The sequence below is a fragment of the Dermacentor albipictus genome, chromosome 2, assembly GCF_038994185.2.
Source record: "Dermacentor albipictus isolate Rhodes 1998 colony chromosome 2, USDA_Dalb.pri_finalv2, whole genome shotgun sequence".
Classification (NCBI taxonomy): domain Eukaryota; kingdom Metazoa; phylum Arthropoda; class Arachnida; order Ixodida; family Ixodidae; genus Dermacentor; species Dermacentor albipictus.
In genome coordinates this window covers 5535968-5557617 of record NC_091822.1, presented here as the reverse complement: position 1 = coordinate 5557617, position 21650 = coordinate 5535968, and the positions used below count along the sequence as shown (strand labels likewise).

General features: G+C 45.1%; 1 protein-coding gene across 1 annotated transcript in view; it reads right to left on the bottom strand.

Annotated features, from left to right (window-relative positions):
* Positions 1-12518: 12518 nt before the first annotated feature.
* The window catches only part of LOC139055309 (uncharacterized), a 96509-nt gene continuing 87377 nt past the window's right edge, over positions 12519-21650 (bottom strand). The window contains exon 5 of the mRNA XM_070532754.1: positions 12519-15161. Coding sequence (XP_070388855.1) covers positions 15096-15161 — 66 coding nt within the window. The 3' untranslated portion in view covers positions 12519-15095. The remainder of the gene's footprint in view (positions 15162-21650) is intronic.

The window sequence follows — 21650 nt, the reverse complement described above, 5'->3', positions numbered from 1 at the left end:
GCCAGTCCTGACACCATTTTGCTATCATTTTAAGTGCGTCATTTAAAACTACCTGATCACCCTTGGTCTGTGTTGCTTTATAAATAATGCAGTCATCTGCGAATATGCGTACCGTTGCGTCAATGCCATTTCCTATGTTGTTGATAAAAAGAAGGAAGAGAATCGGGCCCTGACGCACACCGGATAAAACTTCAACGCAGTCAGAGGATTGTCCTTCGAAATCAACGAATTCCGACCTCAGCGTTTCATTGGCAACGTGGAGGCTGGGAGGCGACACAACGAACTTATTGGAACTATTAATGTATAGCGCAAACAGTCCTCTTTTAAAATGGCATCTTTAGCGCCTTCGCTTTGGCGAAATCATATAGTCTGGTCGAAGGATAGATCACGGAGGAGGTCACTTTCAACGGACACGATACCAAGAGAGTTCACCTTGTCGTCAAGGAGGCTTGAACGAAGGCAATTTTTTATCAGCGACAACTTGGGAAACGACCGTGCGGTCTCCCAGTTTGCCACGGGTATGCTTAAGTACATTAGCAAAGCAATATAAAGGTTCGGAAATACATTAATGAGCTTTCTTTCGTGCAGCAACTTCATTATTCCTAGGGGACTCATGTCCTGGGACACAGAGTTGTGCAGAAAGTTCGAAAACTGAACGATTTCAGCGGAAAATGCTGGCTCCAAATCATTTTTGTAGGTTTTCACCAAGTTCTCAGCCTGCTGTGCCAGAGCGGCCTCGCTCCCAACTTCTGTCAGCAAATTTAAGAATCCGAACCTTTCGCAGAGTTCAGTGTAGGCAGCCTTTCGCACTCGAAAAGCAGAGCCTAGACTGTCGAATACAACATTGTAGGTCTCTACGATAAACTTTTTTCTACCTTGTAACACACTATCGCTTTTTCCGTCCGGGTGCTTCCTCAAAACGATGAGTTTGCCCTCATACTAATAACACTGATTGGTACTTAGCGTGAGTGCGCTCTCTTCAAAGGTATCAAAAAGAGGTCGCAAAAGAATTAACAAAGCCTTCTAGAGAGCTCAGCAGGTCTACAGCAATTGAAATGTCTAAGCCTGGTTTCTAAAGTGCTACGCTCGTTTTGTCAAAGCGCTCCAAGATTTCACTCCGGAGAATCGCCATGAATGCAGTCAATAGTTTTGTCATTTTCTTGAAGAGAGAGTGCGCTTCGTTCCTAGTGTCACCGTTTTCTTCCTCGTTCTTTGATATAACTTCAAGGCAACAAAAGACAGCATTGAAATTTTTCAGAATGGCCTTACTTGATTCAGCGTGTCTTGACCACCTGGTCTCAGAGAGACTTTTCAGAACAAGGTGCTGGCCAGTTCCGCCCATGCTGTCGAAACGATACCTCCACGCTTAGGTGAGGCAGCAAAGAACACATACAGTCTCTGAATTACAGTGAAAAATTTGACGACCTCAAGGCAAATGTGAACGCTACACGCGCCAAGTAAGTTCAGTGAACGACCAGTACACGGGACGTAGACTGCCAATTCGTTCAGGTGTTTGATTTGAGCTTGCAGTCCTTTGTATTTTCCTAACACATTACTCGCATTATAATAAGCTCGGCCCCTACAATCATCGAGATGTCATTGGTCGTCAAGAGGTACACCACCGTATCGAAAAGTTACAAGCCGGTATGCGATTCAATTGGAACAAATCCAAGAAAGCATTTGTACACTTTCCCATTTAAATAGTATCGTAAAAAACTGACTGCTTATCAACGTGAGTAAAGTCTGGAGTCGAATCAAGAATTAAAGAGAAATATTTTGCGCGTTTCACTTCGTCAGCGAGACGTTCCTTCACAGCACTTGCCATATGCTCGATACATTCATCAGAAATGGTTTTTGAAAGATACGATGGGTATCGTTTTCTTTTTTTCTCGCAGCGTTTGATGTGCTCCTCTAGAAAAGGATCAAACTTGGCAATGACCTCATGCACTCCCATTTCTCGGTGAACTAAAAGTCTCCTCACTGCCCCTGAGCGCTAGGTTGCGCTTAGCTAGAAGCTTAACTATAACGACTACGCACTTCAACACCTTTGTCCAGTAAGCGGTCTCAGTGACAAGATGCTTAACCAGCTCCTTGTTAATTGTGCTGCTCGAGTTAGAGCTGGCGAGCCATGCTGCCACGTTGTTCCTGTGCTCGACGCTATTTTCATGTGCGCAAACCTTTTCTTCTGCTCTTTTTCAATCAGAAAAGCCGTGCGTGGTGAAAGCACTTGGGTTGCTTGAAATCGATAATAGTTGCAGAACACGCTCTTCACATGGGCTACGCCGGCTATCGGCGTTTCAGCCGAAAACTCGTCAGCTGCACCAGCCTCGACTATCCGATCGGGGTCCACTCGACAAACGCTCCGTCTTAAGACCAAGTTCAAGTCCGTGAGTGAATTTTTCGTCTTCCCACGCGACTTTGAAAATTCGAAGCGGCGTAAGCCCCGTTAGGCCTCGATAGGCTTAGCGCGTGAGCGACCGCCTCACCACTTAATAACCGGATCGCTTCTGCCGAGCGTAGGAGATGGCTACATCAGAAGACATGGACCCCCCGCATCCAGTTAACAACGCGGATGAAAACGGGGACACAAGAATAATTTCCGAACCGGGGACTAGCGCAAGCCAAGAGATCGCCGCCCACAACCAGGCGACGGACGGCTGGCAGTTCTATCGCGACGACAGCGAGAGGCTGTCAAGCACAACGACAGGCAAAAGGCTTCCAACAACAAGAAAAACATAAACGGACAGCTATCAGCAGGCGGCTGAAAGGAGACGGGCAAGTCGGTCGTCGCAACATGCGCCCGAGGAAAGGGAAACCTATGCCACCATTACCGAAGAATGACATCAAGATAATACTGAAGCCCCACAAAGGACTAATGCTCAAGGAATATCTGAGAACAGAGATACCACAAGCGATTATTCGGGCTACCGGGACAATAATCACAGGAAACGGACCGAACCAGCAAAAAATCACCGGGGAGGATTTCATACTGCGAATCCGAGAGGGAGCGAATATCATCATCGTCTCTGCACCTTCACTGGAAGTGGCGGACGTCATTCGTCGAATAACGTGCCTGGAGCTGCGAGGCAAACGACACCCCTTCAACGTGTACGTAGCGGATGCAGACGATAGCTACAAAGGGATGGTGCACGGATTCCCAGCACACACGGAATCAGCAGATCTCCAGCAACATCTGCGAGTCAGGACCCAAGGAGTCACCATCGACAGGGCCCGAATGCTAGGAAGCTCAAATACTGCTCTCCTCACCTTTTCGGGAGGCACGCGCCCCAAATGCGTGTACTACATGGGAGTAGAGATGCGGTGTACGGAGTGCAGGCAAACCAATCCAAATGTGCCTGGAGTGCATGCAAGAAGGACACCGCTCGGACGTTTGTCCGAACACGAAGAACATATGCCATGGCTGCGGACTCGAAAATCCACCCCCACAAGGACACGAATGTGAAGTGAAGCGCACCATGTGCAGGGTGGCGGGGCACGAGACGCGTCGGTGCCCGAACAAACTGATTGCCTCCAAGCGCGTGAAGATAACTCGCCAGTCTCGTTCGCGAGAGCGGTCAGGACAGAACACGAAAAAGACACTGGGGTGCTGGTTCGAGTCGACAGAAGAGGAGGACTTCTACCGGCACTGATCGAGATCCAGATCTCCACACGGAAGCAGAGCGAAGAGCAATACCCCCCCGAGGGACCCCTCCAGCTCCAGGGCTTCGCAGCGGTCGGATTCGCCACTGCCTAAAACACAGCAGGTGAGCTGGGCGAGGGTTGTTTCTCCCACTGCTCCAAAACAGAATAATGATGAAAATGATAAACGTATTCAGAAATTGGAAAAGGAAAATGCGCGACTAAGAGAACAGCTCTCAGGAGAAGAACACAAACAACAATCACCTGAGAAACAAATAACAGAGTTAGAGGCGCGCTACAATAGCACAACACACCAGCTGGAAACGCGGCGTCAGTCTGAAGAAATAGCCAAAACGAAAGCGGAGGCAGATATAAACTCTGTCTCCGCACAGTCTCCGACAACCCAAATTTCAAATAACGCGCAGATCCAGACAATGATCACGGAAAACTTCAAAATATTTATGCATGAAATGATGACATTAGTTACCCAAAGGTTAACGGAATTTCCAAAACTATGCACGAACGACTTCGAGAAACACAAGGTATTCGTGGCGGAACTTAAGGCTGTCTCGAAGGCTGTTCCCACCAAAAAAACGCGCAATTCGGCAAAAACTAAAATAAGCCACTGCGTAACAGAATCCGACGGCTCGGACACGGAAACGTCACGGGCTTAAAATAAGAGTGGGTAACATGGCTAATCACGCTAAGAAATCACAACGAATACAAAATTCAGAACAATTAGAGATATGGCAATGGAACTGCCGCTCCTTCTCCAGGAAAGCGGCAGTGTTCCGCCAGTTTATCAAAAACTCCGGAATCGCTCCGGACGTGATATGTCTGCAGCAGGTCGGGGCCAAGCCGGCCAAACGGCAGGGATACTACACTCTAAGCGACCCTCAAAATTCGAAGGTCGCCACGCTGGTGAGAAAGTCGATAAACGCTCAATTATTAACACTTCCGCAAACTGAGGGAGAGACTAATTCCATAGTTATCAGTGTGATGCCAAAGAAACGAAGTAAGGCACACGCAATAATCACAAATCTGTACAGTCCTCCCAAAAGCAAAGGAGACTACCTACCTCACATTCTCTCAGCAACAAAAGATTTAGCGGGCACCAGGGATAAGGCGCTGATAGTGGGCGATTTTAATGCACCACACATACTATGGGGATACGCGAAAACGTTGCCCAAAGGATTCCTACTCGAGCGCACCGCAACGGCCTTGGGCTTACGGGCAGTCAATCAGATCGGCAAACCGATGCGCACGGGTAACAGCATCAGCAGAGACACGGCGCCCGACCGTGCCTTTACAATTAACATCAGAGACGCACAATGAGTTTCCTTTGACGAAAACCTGGGAAGCGATCACGACATAATCCGCGTAGCGCTCTCCACGCCCAACATACGGAGAACAATAGGAATGACTAAATTAACTGACTGGCCTCGTTATACAGAACTCCAGAGAGCGCTGGAGGAGTCGGATACAGCCCCGACCAACATGCGAGGATGGTCTGAAATCCTTCGACGAGCACACGGGGACATCACTAAAGCCATTGAGCGTACAGTGGGGTACCGGTGATAAATTCTCACCTGGTCAGCCTATGGGAAGAGAGGCGGAAACCGGCCAAGAGGTGGAAAAGACAACGTCTAAACAAACACCTGAGACAACGCATCGCTCTCTTGGCAGAGCAAGCCCAAGGCCACGCCAACGAGCTCGCTAAAAACAAGTGGGCGACGTTCTGTGGAACCCTATCAGGAACTCTTGGAACGACCAATGCGTGGCGAATACTACGAAGCACTACTACCACTGCGGGGAAGCCTGCCATGTGTACCACCGATGAGCATACCGCGTCTTGGGAGCACAGCCATCCACAGCTTCTAGTGGACGGTTGTCCTGTGGTTGTCCTGTGGTGACTTGTCCAACTGTATCGCAGGACGGCTTGAGTAAGCTGCGCCGTAAAATCAATTGCTCTGTCGGCGATCAGGACTTCTGGGGCACCATGTCGTAAAGGATGCTTTCTACGAAGAATTTCGCCATTTCATCTGCGGTATCTTTAGGCAGAGCTTTCGTTTCGGCGTAGTGGGTGACGTAGTCGGTAGCCACAACGATTTATTTATTTGCGGATGTTGACGTCGGAAATAACCCCCACAAGTCCATTCCGATCTGCTGAAATGGTCAGGAAGGGGGCTCGATTGGCTGCAGCCAATCGAGCCCCCTTCCTGACCATGTGTGTGTTCCTGACCGTTTGTGTGTCTTCCGTCGCTGGCAGTCTCGGCATGATCTGACATAATGGTCAACGTCGGCGGTCAGGCGCGGCCAGCAACACTTCTCTTGTATCCGTGATAGCGTACGGGAGAATTCGAGGCGCCCGGCGTTCGCACAGTCATGTAGGGCATGCAGTACTTCTGGATGCAGTTCTGAGGGAACAACAAGAAGGTTCTTCTTTACGAGGATGTCGTTTTACAGGGAAAACGAAAGCAATCCTCCCCTAAATGCCTAGGGACAACGTCGTTGTTGCCTTCCAAATATTCGACGAGGTTTTTCAGCTCCGCGTCGGCTCGTTGTTCTTCAGCGAAGTCTTCCACGCTTATTGGGATTAGGCAGTCATCATCATCCTTGTCGTCTTGCGGCGGCGGGTCAATAGGGCCACGCGATAGGCAGTCGGCATCAGAGGGCTTCCGTCCGGATTTGTAGACGACGGTGATGTCGAATTCCTGGAGTCTGATACTCCATCGTGTGAGGCCAACTGAAGGGTCATTTAAATGTGCCAGCGAACACGAGGCATAATGGCCGCTTACGACTATTTATTTACTCATTTATTTATTTATTTATTGGGTACCTGTTTTGCCATTCAGGCGTTACAGCAGGGAGGGTACAACTCATATAAACAAAAACTCAAAATTACATTCATAAAGCATGGAAGAAATCATCATTTGAACAAATACAGACAATGTCAGGTGGCAGAGTATTCCAATCTCTTATAGTACGAACAAAGGAAGAGTAGCGGAAAGCGTCGCTTTTAAAAGGAATCTCACGTATTTTTTTTGCGTGATCTCGCCTTTTAGAAACTTATGCGGGGGGCTGAAAATACAATTCTCTAGCTATCCCCGTTTTAGAGTGGTATATGCTGTGAAGAAATTTTAATCAGATTTTGACGACGGTATTCAAGAAGATGCCAATTTAGTGCTTTTTTGCTTTCTGTCATGCTAAGCATCCTGTAATAATTGCCAAGGACAAACCGTAAAAGTAAGGAGCCTGCCGTAAAGGTAAGGAGAAATTTCGTGTTAGTCTAAATTAGGGCAAGGGATTCTTTTTCCGTTGTAAAATAATTGACTTCCGCTTTCGGCAGCACGTGGCTAGCGTAAGGAATTATCCTTGAAAACCCGTCTTTCCTTTCGACTATCACGGTGCCGTGACCTAGGCTACTTACCTCGGTGTGGACCACGGTGTCGGCGTTAAAACCAGTGAACACTGGCTTAACGGCAGGTGTCGTTTAAGGTCTTCGAATGCTTCGATCTGTGGCGTTTCCAACTTGAACTCGACATCAGATTTTCTAGGATATGTCAATGGCTTGGCGATGCGTGAGAGGTCTTTGACGAAGCGCCTACGTGATAGACACACAGGCAAAAGAATCTGCGCACTTCGTTCTTGTTTGTGGGCTGTGGAAAATCAGAGATGGAAGATGATACCGCGGATTAGCACGGATTCTAGATTTACGGATGGCGTGAGCCCTGCTAAGTTGATGGCCTCTAGTATTGTCCCTGGTTGCTAGTTCTAGTAGAATCCCTGGCTCCGGACAGGCAGCCATTGGAATCGGAGCCTGGCAACGTTTAACGTTAGAACGTGACCTAGTGAGACGAGTCTAGCAGTGTTATTGGAGGAAATAGAGGGTAGCAAAAGGGTTATAATAGGGCTCAGTGAGGTTAGGAGGACAAAAGAAGCATATACAGTGCTAAAAAGTGGGCACGTCCTGTGCTACCGAGGCTTAGCGGAGAGACAAGAACTAGGAGTCGGATTCCTGAATAATAAGGATATAGCTGGTAACATACAGGAATTCTGTAGCATTACCGAGAGGGTGGCAGGTCTTGTTGGGAAGCTTAATACGAGGTACAGATTGAAGGACGTGCAGGTTTACGCCCTTACATCCAGTCATGATTACTAGGAAGTCGAAAGCTTCTACGAAGACGTGAAATCGGCGATGGGTAAAGTCAAAAGAAAATACACTATACTGATATGGGCGACTTCAATGCTAGGGTAGGCAAGAAGCAGGCTGGAGCGAAGTCAGTGAGGGAATATGCCATAGGTTCTAGGAATTGCAGGGGAGAGTTATTAGTAGAGTTTGCAGAACGGAATAATATGCGCATAATGAATAGCTTCTTCTGCACGCGGGATAGCCGAAAGTGGACGTGGAGGAGCCCGAATGGCAAGACTAGAAATGAAATAGACCTCATACTCTGCGCCTCAGTCATCGAGGCATTACGGAATCAGGGTGTAGACGAGCCATATGTAAAAATACTGAAAGATTTGTATAGCGGCTCCACAGCCACCGTAGTCCCCCATAAAGAAAGCAACAAAATCCCAATAAAGAAAGGCGTCAGGCAGGGAGATACGAACTCTCCAATGCTATTCACAGCGTGTTTACAGGAGGCATTCAGAGACCTGGACTGGGAAGAATTGGGGATAAGAGTTAATGGAGAATTCCTTAGTAACTTGCGATTCGCTGGCGATATTGCCTTGGTTAGTAACTCAGGGGACCTATTGCAATGCATGCTCACTGACCTAGAGAGGCAAAGCAGAAGGATGAGTCTAAAAATTAATCTGAAAAAACTAAAGTAATGTTTAACAGTCTTGGAAGAGAACAGCAGTTTACGATAGGTAGCGAGGCACTGGAAGTGGTAAGCGAATACATCTACTTAGGGCAGGTAGTGACCGCGGATCCGGATCATGAGACTGAAATAATAAGAATATCAATGGGCTGGGGTGCGTTTGGCAGACATTCTTAAATCATGAACCGCAGCTTGCCACTATCCCTCCCTCACGTATGGTACTCACGTATGGGGCAGAAACCTGGAGGCTTACGAAAAGGGTTCTGCTTAAATTGAGGACGACGCAAGGAGCTATGGAAAAAAGAATGATGGGTGTAACGTTAAGGGATAAGAGAACTGCAGATTGGGTGAGGGAACACACGCGAGTTAATAACATCTTAGTTGAAATCAAGAAAAGGAAATGGGCATGGGCAGGACATGTAATGAGGAGGGAAGATAACCACGGTCCATTAAGGGTTACAGACTGGATTGCAAGGGAGGGGAAGCGTAGCAGGGGGCGACAGAAATTTAGGTGGGCGGATGACATTAAGAAGTTTGTGGGGACAATGTGGCCACCATTAGTACATGACCGGGGTAGTTGGAGAAGTATGGGAGAGGCTTTTGCCCTGCAGTGGGAGTAACCCGTCTGATGATTATGATAAGTATTGTCGCAAGCTGACTAAGGTGGTCGTGGCAACTGCCGTCCACAACAACGACGTCATCCAAGTAGACGAGGCAAGCCTCCCACTTCAATCCTGCTCATACCGTGTCCATCACGTGCTGTAACGTTGCAGGTGCCGAGCACATACAGAATGACTTGAGCTTCAATTATTGGAGGCCGTACGGTGTGATCAAGGCGGTTTTCTCGCGATCCCTCTCATCGACATCTATTTGCCAGTAGTCAGTCTTGAGATCCATCGACGAAAAATACTTACTGCTGCAGAGCCTGTCGAATACGTCGTCTACGCGTACGAGCATGTATACGTCCTTCTTCGTGATCTTGTTTAGCCGACGATAATCCACACAGAAACGCACGGTTTGGTCCTTTTTCTTCACCAAGACAACAGGAGACACCCACGTGCTCTTAGAAGGCTGGATGATTTCGTCACGTAGCATTTCATCGACTCGTTGCTTTATGACTTCTCGTTCTCCCGTTGAAACTTGGTACGTCCTCTGACGGAGTGGACAGGCGTATTCTTCCGTTATTATGCGATTCTTTGTAATTGTTGTTTGTCGAATCCTCGATGACATCGAATACAGTATTTGTATCGTGGGAGAATACTTTTGTGCTGTTGCTGCTTGATGATATGGGGACTCAGACACAGGCGTATCTACAGGCACCCCCCCCACCCCCACTGTAGAGCCCCCAGGAGGGGCGCTTTCCTCCCCTTTTTAAGAACTGCGGCCAAAGTTTGCCTCCCCCCCCCCCCTCCATTTTAGAAAGCCAGGCGTGCGCCGCCTGCAGTCCCAACCAAGATCGCTCTAGTCGAAAGAAAAACGCTTGAAGCCTTGATTATTGGAGTCTGGCCTCTCCACCAGCAACACTCGGAGTCTCGGTCACATTTGTTCTTCAGAGATCTCATCACTGCTTGTATATCGCACGCACGGTCTACTCGGTTCCAGCTAGTAAATTTCCCCACCTCTACACGTATAAAGCAGTATTTCAAGAATTGACCTAAACATTGAGTGGGGCTAGTTCGTCTGTCACATTATTAACCTCAAACGCGCAATTGAAGTCCCCAGTTCTTTTATATCTGCGTTTATTTGTTTGGCCGTGAAAGGTTTTCTCGTGGTGAAATGCGAGGTAGCGCAAAGCGTTCGCTTCTTGTTGCCGGCGCTCTTCATAACGCCAGCGCTGTGACCACGAGTGCTCGTGTTCACTGAGTGATATGTCTTTATATTTCCCTATGCGTGCGTGACACCATGTGCATCTACTGGCGTGTGCGAGGAGGGGGGATTTTGGTGAGAAGGCATGCATCTCTCTCTCCCCTCCTAGACACATACTTGTGAAAGCGGGCACTGTCGGTTGCGCACAAATCCAACAAAACTGCAGCTGGTGCCAAGTTTTCTCTTAGAACTGAGCCCACATAGGTACAATTTTTTTTGCGGCGAAGCTGTATATAGCTAGGGTTCTGCGCATTTTTGTTCTCCGTGAACAAGAACTATCACCATAAATGGGTCATACCCCCGTAAGCATTTATACTCCCGTAGGCAAGCAAAAAATGCAATGGCTGATAGCCCGATAAGGCAGAGGCTAGAACCACTCAGCAAAGAGAAGCGAACAGTGCTCAAATTCTTTCTAGTCACGCATACAACACACAGAACACGAAGTCGAAAACTGGCATCATCAATGGCTCATACCCCGTGAACAAAAGCTTATACCCCCGTAAGCAAGCAAGAAATGCAATGACTCATAGTCCCGTAAAGTTCATGGCTACTCACCTTCCTTGAATTAGCTACGATGGCACTATTCTTGTTTTCGTTCTCGGTGATTTCAATGTGGATGTGTCGGTAGCGAAAGGGGAGTGGTTTACGCTTCCGTGTTTCAGACATATCCCTTGAGATGCCACACCGATCCGTCCCAACCGACCCCTCCTGCAGCGATTTCACATTATCAGCGAATGTGATTGCAGTTGCGAGTAAATAACTTATCGCTTTTGAGTGACTTGAATAAGTGGCTTTTTGTCTGTTTACGACAAGGGCTTCTATTTATCAATCGGCGACTTTGTTTAGTGACTTGAGTGAACAGTCGGATATATTTTAGGGACTTAGACAAGAATGGCCTTTTAGAACCCAGGTAAATATTTAAAAGCTACATGCAGGTGGCCGAAACTCTCCGTTCGATGCCTAGGCTCCACGACCATGATGAACCAACGGTTGCCTTCACGTTGGCAGCCCTCACATTGTGATTGTGTTTCACAGCACAGTGGCCTTCATAGTCTTCTCATTGTGCTCACAAAATTGCTGATTCTTTATTATTTACAAAACCAATTTGAATGCGTTTAAGCGCTGTCGGTTCAGCGGTGTTACTAAATTTATGTGATTGGTGAACGTGAGCAAGCATGTGAGAGAGCTAATTTACCAAATACAAATCACATTTTCTGTTCAGATTTAGGGCACAGCAGGCTGAGCTCGTTCACGCGCGTCTGAACGTTTCGGTTTCTCACGGCCTCCAAACCAATCACTACTTCACAGCGGCTTTTAGGCAGATGAAGGGCGAAAATGCGGTGTTTGACCTACATGTACAAAGCTCGGGTAATTGTCATCGTTGTGCTAAGATATGCGGTCAAGCGCGTACTGCATGATCTAGTTCTGCTACCACGAACGTCGAGAAGAACATAACGTTTTAGGATAATATGTAGAATAAGTGTAGTTTGATGCTATGAAAACTACGTTATTTGTGTTCTTTTGATCGTGCTGTACTTGTAACCTTCCAATCTGAAGGGAATGAGAAAATTTAAGCGCTCATAATTCTTTATGTAAATAATAAAGGTAGGGGAATGTAGATTTTTTCGAATTCAAATCTCATGCGAATTGTAAGTATAGAACGTTTAATCGAATAGACAAGCCCAGACGCTCGTATTTACAGCAGGAATATTTATTTCTATATGTCTATGCAGCAGGAACACGCTTGTACTGTAGACAGCCAACTCTCGCAGAGTTTCAATTGTCTTAAACACAATATGAATACAAGGGTCATAAAAAGAAATTCACGAATAGCCGCGTGATACCTTTACAGCCGGGTGGAATACAAGCGTTGTAGGCATATGGGCGTGTCCCGCGCCGAGGGATTACGTTTAACATTTGTTAGCTGGTGAAAAGTGGTCACCGGAGAAAGATGAGGAAGTGCACGTGCCAAAATTTTCGTTTCGTAAAAAATAATGGCAATAATATTTGGCCAGAGAGAAACCCTCATTTTGCTTAGTTGACACTTCGACATTTTATTCTGAGCTGTGGCACAAAAAAATAACGTGGACGAAGAAAACCCGGGAGGACAGTGTAAACGAGAACATCATGAACGAGTGGTAAATTTTATTTCAGTGATTCTTTATTGTGAACACAAAACACTGTGAGCCAATCAGGATTTATTACAAAGATATATGTGAAACACTTGTCCATCCACAAACTAGGAAGCAGCCTTCAAGTGTGTACACGTAAGGCATATTTAGCAGATTGTTAAAATAATGTGGTGTTTAACGTTCTCAAACTGCAACGTGGGCTATTAGGGGCGTGGTAGTGTTGAGGCTCCACATTCATTTCGACCATCTGGTGTACCTTAACGTGCATCTACGTCTAAGTACAGGAGCGGTCTTATTCCGACCTTCTCGGAGCGAGCCCACTGCGACCGGGAATCGAACCGCTGCAGAAGCGACGTGGCGTGTCTTGAGGCAACAGATGCTTGACTCTGCTGAAGAAGCGCAAGCGCCACCTGTTTATAGCGAGCCAACTAAGCGCTGAAAGAGGTCTGTGCATAATAACCATCGACATTTAGTTTGGAAGTCGAGAGTATAACGAAGCCTCTTTGGTCGGGATGGTACATACTTAAATGGAAGAGGCCTGGGCGCCGACCAAAATGGTTTAACAAGATGTTTACGTTTCGGCTTCTCTATGGGAGCCTGATTGTGAACAAGGCTACTGTGGGGTAGCCGAAACGTAAATATATTTTTAAAGCATTTTCGTCGGTGTCCGGATCTCTTCCCTTTAGGTACACATTTAGCTTTATGCGCGCTAGCCACATGCAGCAACGCGAGGCATTTTCATTTGAGACACACGCAGGGACGAAGCCTTGATTTAATGTAATGATGTAGGCTCGTCAAGCTGCCTGTAAGCAGATTTTTTCCCTCCACCCTCCCATCTATGATGGCAAATAAACATTATCATTATTATGTTGAAACCAGTTGGCCGTAGGTCTCAGGACATAAGAGGCTGTAGTTGTATTCAACTCAATGTGCCTTGATTTATGTGTGAGAACTTTCACATTGCCATGATTACGCTATCGTTGGGAAACACTTGTGGGTTTTTCTCCAGGAGGTGTTTATTGCAAGCAAGCCGGCAACGACGAATATTTTTCAGAGAGATATGCGGGCAAGCAGGCAGAGACAGCCATTTAAGCCAATATTTTTACTGGAAGATAGTGAGCAAGTTTTCAAATTCATGCTCAATATGCATATTGACCTTGCATAGCCGTGATTACAGCATGAAATGGGTCCATGCGAAATTCAAACATCTACATGCGAACATCTTCATCACGCTGCTCGAAACTGTTAAAAACAGCAATGAAAAACAGCGGACAAAGTTCGGAATGCCGGTTATTACTGCGACTCTGTTAAACAGCAAGTTTTACGGGGAATACCGTCAAGGAATCGTATACATATAACGTATGAAGAAAGCAACAAACCGCTCAAGACCTTGGCTGTAGAAACTTAGTGTGAGTGTATCAAGGAATAATGCTACGAGGTTTGATAAGTTAGGTTGCGACATATGCGCTCCCCGTGACGTGTTCTTTTTGAGAGCTTAGTTACATTGCCTTATTATTACCGAACAAAGAATCATGTGCCGGTTCAGAAAGAACACGAATGGTGAAGTTCAGAAATGTATCCTTGTCGGTACGACATGCTGAAAGTGAAGTGCCAGAAACCGGTACAACACATGTTCTGAAGCCTCAATGATGAAGTCTCGAGTCCCAAAACTACACTTGAGCTGAGCGGCCCTGTAATTGAAAGGACAATTTGTTAATTTCGATGAACCAGACTTTTTTCAATTGCAGCTATATTTCAGTGCATGACTTTTTTCCCAATTTCATCTGCACTGGATTGCGGCCACGGAGGCAGAGGACCAAAGCCTCACCATTGTACTCCGAAAGAGAAGAGTAGCCGCCAAGCCACAATCGCCATGCTTTTACAGGGAACTTTTTTAGTAAAGTACAATGTGATAACTTGTTTAAGTATCTTGTTTAGCTATATCAGACTTGCTCAAAAAAGCTACGCGGACATCGCGATATACAGGAAACCTAGGGCAAGACCAACGTGTAACAGACGAACTAGCTCGTTACATCCTACTTCGCTTGGCACAAGCAGGCGTCCCATTCAGCAGTGTAAACACGTCACAGCTGCCCTCTTAGATCAGCCAACGAGAAGTGAGTCAAGAATCCACCTCAGACGTCCATTCTGCGCGAAGTTCAAGTCCCACTCATTCAGTGAAACGTCCGCACATACTTCCGCATAGCAGAAACGCGCATCTGTATGGCCGCGCGAAATTCATGTAAAGTGTGAATAAGCCCTAAGCAGCCTACAGTTCGTTGTAAACTACAGTGAATTCTATGGTGAGGCGGATCACCAAAGAGGGCGTACTGGATTCGCTTCTTCTAGAACAAACATTTCATCGCTCTTGTTACTAGTTTTCACAGCGAGAAGCTTATTAACCACAAGCTCATCTAAGATCAAAGTGCACATTTACATTACACGCTGCCGTCCCCATTGAGGTTACCAGCTACAACCTTCAAGTTTTGTGCTTGCATGCGTGCGCGTATGAGCGCGTGAGTACTTGTGCGTGTCTTTATTTTGTACCAGCATGAAATAAGGGATAACGCAAGGTCTGTGATGAGATGTTAAAGGGAGGCTCCCCTTGGCTGTGTCTTGAAGGCACAACTTCTCAAAGACTGAGGCCTTGGCTGGTCTGCACCAAGATCACAGTGTACGTGATGATGGCACCACCCATCTGCAGCGTGACGAGAAAAAGGAAGAACATCGCTATTTCAATCACACGTATATGTCAACAAGGCTTAAAGACACTAATGAGAAAAATTGTAGTAGCGCAGCTCTTAGGTGCCCGTTCCTGGGTTGAGCGTCAGCGTGCCTCGGCGTTTTTGTACCTCGTAACCAAGTGAATGAGCCCAGCGAAAGAATGTGAAGGCGGAGTGCAGCGGGAGACCAAAGCAGGGAGTGCGATGAGGAAAGTTGAGGGGGAGGCTACAATGAAAGCATGAGGAGGAAAGTGGAGGAGGAGGGGAGACGGCCTGGCACATGCGCTTCGTGGCCGGTGGTAAAGCCCCTAAAGAAGAAAGTAATGACTTCCTCTGAACTTAGCCGCTTTCTCTCTCGCTTGCCGCGCCTTCGGAGAGCCCACCCTTTTATTGATCGAAGCGCCATGGTCACGTGCTAGCGCGCGATTTTTTTGGTCCGCAGGAGACGCCGGCTCCATTCCCGAGTATCGAAATCGCGCTTCGGTTGGTTTCCGGCGGCGGAGTTTTGGCAGGAAGTGTTTCGCTAGCGTTGGCGTCATTTACGTATTGCCAAGCCGGTTTTGTGCTTATGGGTGCAACAATCGAGAATGCAAGGGGAAAAGACTGTTCGTTATTCCATCCGGAAGAAGCAACGCGGCTCGTCGAAAGATTTACTAAAGAAACTAACGCAGCTTACTAAAAAAACTAAACATTTATGCAACATTACTGAACTTGCTGCTTATTTGTCTACATAAGCATTATGCGCACATTATCGTGTTCTGTATAGAACTATACCTAACCTTTCCTGATGTTTAGTATTTCTTTTGCAGAAGTTGCTTACCTGCAAGTTAAATTTTATTTTTGCTTTGTAGGTAGTATATTTATCACTTTTTATTGTGGTTTTATTCTTTGAAAACTATTTCCTACGCTGTGCTCCTTAGTTACATTCTTTTATCTTTTTGTGCTACACTCTCATGCAGTTTTCTGGGCATATAGGAATTGAAAGTGTAGTTGGCTAAATACGTCACAGGTCTAAGCATGTAGTGTGCCCACCATTGTTTATCACTGATATATCTACAGTTACTTCTGTGTTCCCGTAGTAACAGCCACTGGCAAATACACATTTGGCAAGCTTGAATTTCTTGAAAATTATTATGAAGGGCAGTATTCTTCATGCTGCACTAACTTCAGTAGTAAATAGGTACAGACTGATTTGGATCCCTTGTGACCTACACAAGATGCCTTTTTTGCATTAAAAATGGGGGCTCACCCACATGTCTTGCTATATATGTGGTTTGCCTCAGTGATTTCACTTGCGAGGTTTTGCGGTGGATGAAAACAAATGAACAATTGTAACCCAACATGAAGCTCCGTCATGGAAATGTACGGCCAAGTTGGACAACCATACTGGTCTTCTGAACGAAATACGGTGATCTCTTACACACATGATAAGATACCGGCAAGTTTGCCCTATGCACGCTTGACCACATGTGAAAGGGGCACTGTACACTGCCTGTGACACAGACTAGACAACTTTTGGTGGTACCTTGAACCGAGTAACCTCGCTTACTTGCTTGCCCTTCTCAATTCACTTGCACAATACTTTGCATATTCTGCATACTTTCTTTTTCACTACATATATAGGCACCCTGACAAGAAAGGCTTGCTAAAAGATACCACTAAAATTGTACTGTGTCTGTCAGGGGTAGTGTAGTCTATTCTTGTGATCGTGTGTATATTTGGTCAAATTTACTTGCAGCAAACTGGCCGGTGCCTCACGTGCCTAAGAGAGCACCATAATTCACTCACCGGGCCAGTATATTCGTCCCACTTGACCATGCACTGATGGGACTGGGGCTGCGCGCCAGATTTAGATTGTTCATATGTTTTGTTCACCTATGGCAACCAATTTACCAACAAGATTGCTGAGGAACGCCACATAAGAAGACTGCGTCACAATCTGTTTACTGAATTGTGCACAACCACCGTAATAAGAACTTTGTTTGTTGCTACTAGTTTCAGGCACATGATTTCTTGTCAATTCTTCTGCTTGACTTATAGAGCAGTTATGCAATCAATTTTGAAAGTTACGTAGTTCCTGAGTATAATTTTTGTTTTCCGTTTTTCACATGCTATGTTGAAGGAAGGACCCTTTTTAATTAAAACTGAATTAACTTTTCAAATACAATTGGGAGTCTTATCATTGCATTTAGGATACACATCAGTGTACATACCCATACTAGATTAGAAACTAATTGTTTCAATAATTCACCAAGCACAAATATACTGTGCCCGTTGTATCTGACACTCACATTGCGACTGTGTTCCAAATACCACAAATCGGCAGTTATCCAACATAATTTGCGAAAACAACTTAAAACATTATTGGTCCCCATGCAATGGGTACTTACATGCATCATCATGGTTGCTCAATCTCAAAATCAGTGTGAAAAATTTATTATTGGCATATTAAGCATAGTACATACCAAGTATGGCTAATCGCGGATGGAACATTAATTTTGTCTACCGCTCAACAGTAGAAGCCAGTGGGACATCCCCTTCTTTTCAAAAAATTTGTTTGCGATGCCTAGTGTGACGTCTGTGGCAACTCTTAGCTGATGGGTGTTCCTACTTGCTTATGCTATAAATGGGAATGTGTTGTCATTGCAAGAGGAGATTAATGTGCGACTGGACTGTTGTTGTTTGGAGATACTTTTTGTCATTAGCAATGTTATTCTGGTGCCTGGCACATTGGCCCAGTGCTAATGTCACAGAATTTTGGGAAAGTGAAAATATTCTCAAAAGTGGTTCTCAAAAGAACTGCCCCTGTTTGGCAGAGTGGTGAGGGACGTGGGGCGTTCTGCCACTTTTTGGTTACGATGTTTTCTGAAATACTGAAATGAAACTTAGCGTAGTCCCACAACTATATAGATATTCGTGGCATGTTTGTGCCTGCTAATATATTATGGCTGAATGTTCATTACGCCTTTCGAAAGTTAATTTCAATTATATTTTCCAGACTCCACCGTCGCCGATTACTAGACGGACCCAATGAGGCTAAAAACTAGCCTTTCCTCGCTGCTTTCCTGTGAAGTTAAATAGCAGGTGATCATGTAAGAATGAACTTGCAACATGTGAGCAGTAGCCAAAGCTTCATACAGGTTATGCTGGTGGTGGAATGCTAAGAGAAACCGCAATATTTATTTGTTTACTTATTCATTTATTAATTATTTATTGATACGTCATGAATGCATTACTGGTTTCCAGCAAGGAATCAGGTAAGATAAAGAAATATCGTTGCATCACACTAAACATGTTATTTGAGAAAACATAATTTACGTAGCACAGTACCATGATGAAACGTTTTCAGGCAACTACTCTGCTTTTGATACGAATTCATGAAAACTGTGAAATTTGAAGGAACAAAGCTGTAAGGTTAACAAATCTTACTCATAAGTAAAAAATGAGATCACATTTCTATTGGACCTAATACCATAATTTAATCTGGCAAATTTGAGTATGATGTGCTGCTCTAATACACAATCACTAATTTGTGAGTGGATGCGCAAGACTCTCAAGCATTGCAACAATATCATGTAAGCTGTAAATTCATATATCAAATTTGTTGACCTTAGGCATAGCAGATGGAGTTTGCAGAACTGCGTTATCTGTTTCTGGCACAGAAATGTGAATTATTAAGTTTTGTGGTGTTTAATTTCTTAAACCCGCCAAATATTTTGTCCTGTAACAAGTAGAATTTACCTGTCTCAAATGCCGAAAACCTAATTCAAATTAGTCCTGTGGCTGTCTCAAAAGTATTTCTGTATTTTGGATGTATTAGAGTAGGAAAATTTAGAGAAATAACGGAATCGTGCTAGTTATTTTTTTCTAATTTACAGTTGCAAACTTAGTAAGCTCTTTTCCTTCAAGTTTTGTTATCTTCAGCAATTTCTAATAAGAATTGATGGCGTCAATGTAAAAGCTATGATTTTCAAGTTTTTCTGATGTAGCCAACTTCATCAAATTTGGCCCCATAGTTGCCGAGAAAAATGATTTTACTGTTCATGTGCATTACGTAGAAGGTCCCGAGCTAAATATTTCTTTTAGGCATTGTGTGTGTCGGTCTGGTTTGTATTTGTCACCCTAATTTTAGAATATTGGCTCTGGTCTCAAAATTGTTTAGCTTACAACGAAATTGAAGCTTTTAAACTTTGTACGATATATGGTGCACTTATCTATGAAGGCACCTATTTGCCACATTTTGCAAGGACTGCAAGTGTTATTTTCGCACAAACATAAACTAAAATGCTGTGTGGTTTCGTAAGGATGACACAACATTGCAGTGCTCATTCATATCAGTCTATTTTCAGGCTTTAGTATTCAACCATTTAATGTGCAATGCTGGAACAGGCAGTCATATTGCAGTTTTAATGGTAAGACTTCTTGTCCTAATCGTGCCTGTTATTGCCAGGTGTCAACTGGAATCAAGTCTGCCACTGATATTTTTACCTCATGTTTCGGGCGTTCGCACCACCACCTTTCACCGGGGAGCATGTTGGCAGCTACAGTTTGTGTGTTGCAAGTTGTAGTCTGAAGCGTGTATGTAACATATATGAAGCATGTATCTAGCCTGAAGTGCAATAAACATTTCAAACGGAATACTTTGTGGTTGTAGCACCAATTTTTTTGCCGCTGCATTTACTGTAGTCCATATTGCCTACAGTACAGTTCTCATGAACTTTGGTAAATTGCAAGCACTTTACACACATGCGCTTAGGTTCTATAGGCATTTGCCTGTAGGGACCCGAAAGCAACTGCATAGAAATATTCTATAGAAATTTGTCTTTAGCATCTCTAAGGCAACTCGACAGACATAGAGGTTTGTCTATAGAGGTTTGTCTATTCTATAGAGGTTTGTCTTTAGCACCTTCAAAGCAACTCCATAGAAATTAACATGGCAAGCTGGGCGAGTTGGTGACTGCGCTCGTATTGTGTACTTCCTTTCGTCTTTCGTCCGGGTGGCACTGCCCACCCATAAGAACATGTCCATAGAAATATTCTATAGAAATTTGCCTTTAGCATCTCTAAAGCAACTCGATAGAAATGTTCTACAGAAATTTGTCTTTAGCATTTTTAAGCAACTCGATAGAAAAAGTCTATAGAAATTTGTTATTAGCATCTGTAAAGAAACTCGATAGAAATGTCTTATAGAAATTTGTCTATAGGATATTAAAAGCAACTACACATAAATGTTCTACAGAAACGTGTCTTTAGAGTTCCTAAAAGAATGCGGTGGCCAAATAACGCTTGGAACTCTATAGGAAAATTCTATAGGTAATCACAATAAACACAATAGGATTGTATAAAAAAATTTTAAAAGACTCTAAAAAACACATTAACATTTTTTGTAAGTGATATCTGCTCCTGCAAAGGGTGATGGCTAGCGGTTACGAGTAAGACTCGACGAGACACTCTCTTGGGTGTTGTCGTCGTTAACACTGGTGGCACGATTTCTCCCCGACGAAGGGCCGCTTTCGCTGTTGGTGAAAGGAAAGCGTGCGAAGAAAGGCGTAGTGTCGCGCAAGACGGACTACGCGGCGACAATGACTACGACATGGCGTCAGAGTAGCGCGTGTCGTCTGCATGGAAACAAAGCGCTGCATGAGTAAAAGTCTGTCTGCTGCGGCTGCTGTGAATCGCTCCCACGCGTCAGCCTTGCGCTCCCTCTCGTGATCTTCCGATTATCGAGGCAGTCGCGCCAAACTTCACTTATTTGAAATGTGCCGCACGAGGTATATGTCCGCGTCAGCGACGCTACTCCCAGCGTTCTCTTCCTAATATAAATCGTTTACTTATATAATCACAATACAAAATACTGACACGCGAAATGAAAACACTATAAAGCTGCACTCAAATTTTGCATTAGGGAGTATCGTAATCGTGCGTAAATTTTCTTAGGTGTGTAAGCAAATTACTCTTCCACGATACCAAAAAAAAAAGCCGCCCTTACCATGAGAAAGTGCTTGTTAAGCCAGAAAAGATGCAAAAGCGAAAGACAGAGTGCGACGCCGCCTTGAAATTCCCACACTTGAACACCGGGACGCCATGTATGTTAAAGCCGTCCATTTGAACCTAGTTTTAGAGCGCAGCTCTTAAAGCGCCCCTCACCAGGTCTGGCCATCTTGAGCTGACAAGTGCAGAGTATACAATGCGCGATGGCGATCGTGCTGCAAAATAATACATCGCTATGCGCCGCGGAAGGATCTGAAATTTCAAACCAAACGCCGTTTTTCCTGCTCGCGGCCGCCGTGCTCCAAGCCGGAGGATGACGTAGACGTGCTAGTGCGCCTATGTGCACATTTTCGCACTGTGATGTCGCTAGTGGTGACACGGGACTGCGAGAATTATTCAAGCCAGCATCTTTATTTGTGTAATATGCTGCTAGAATAGGTGATTTAAAGCTTAGAGAAATAATAAAACACACA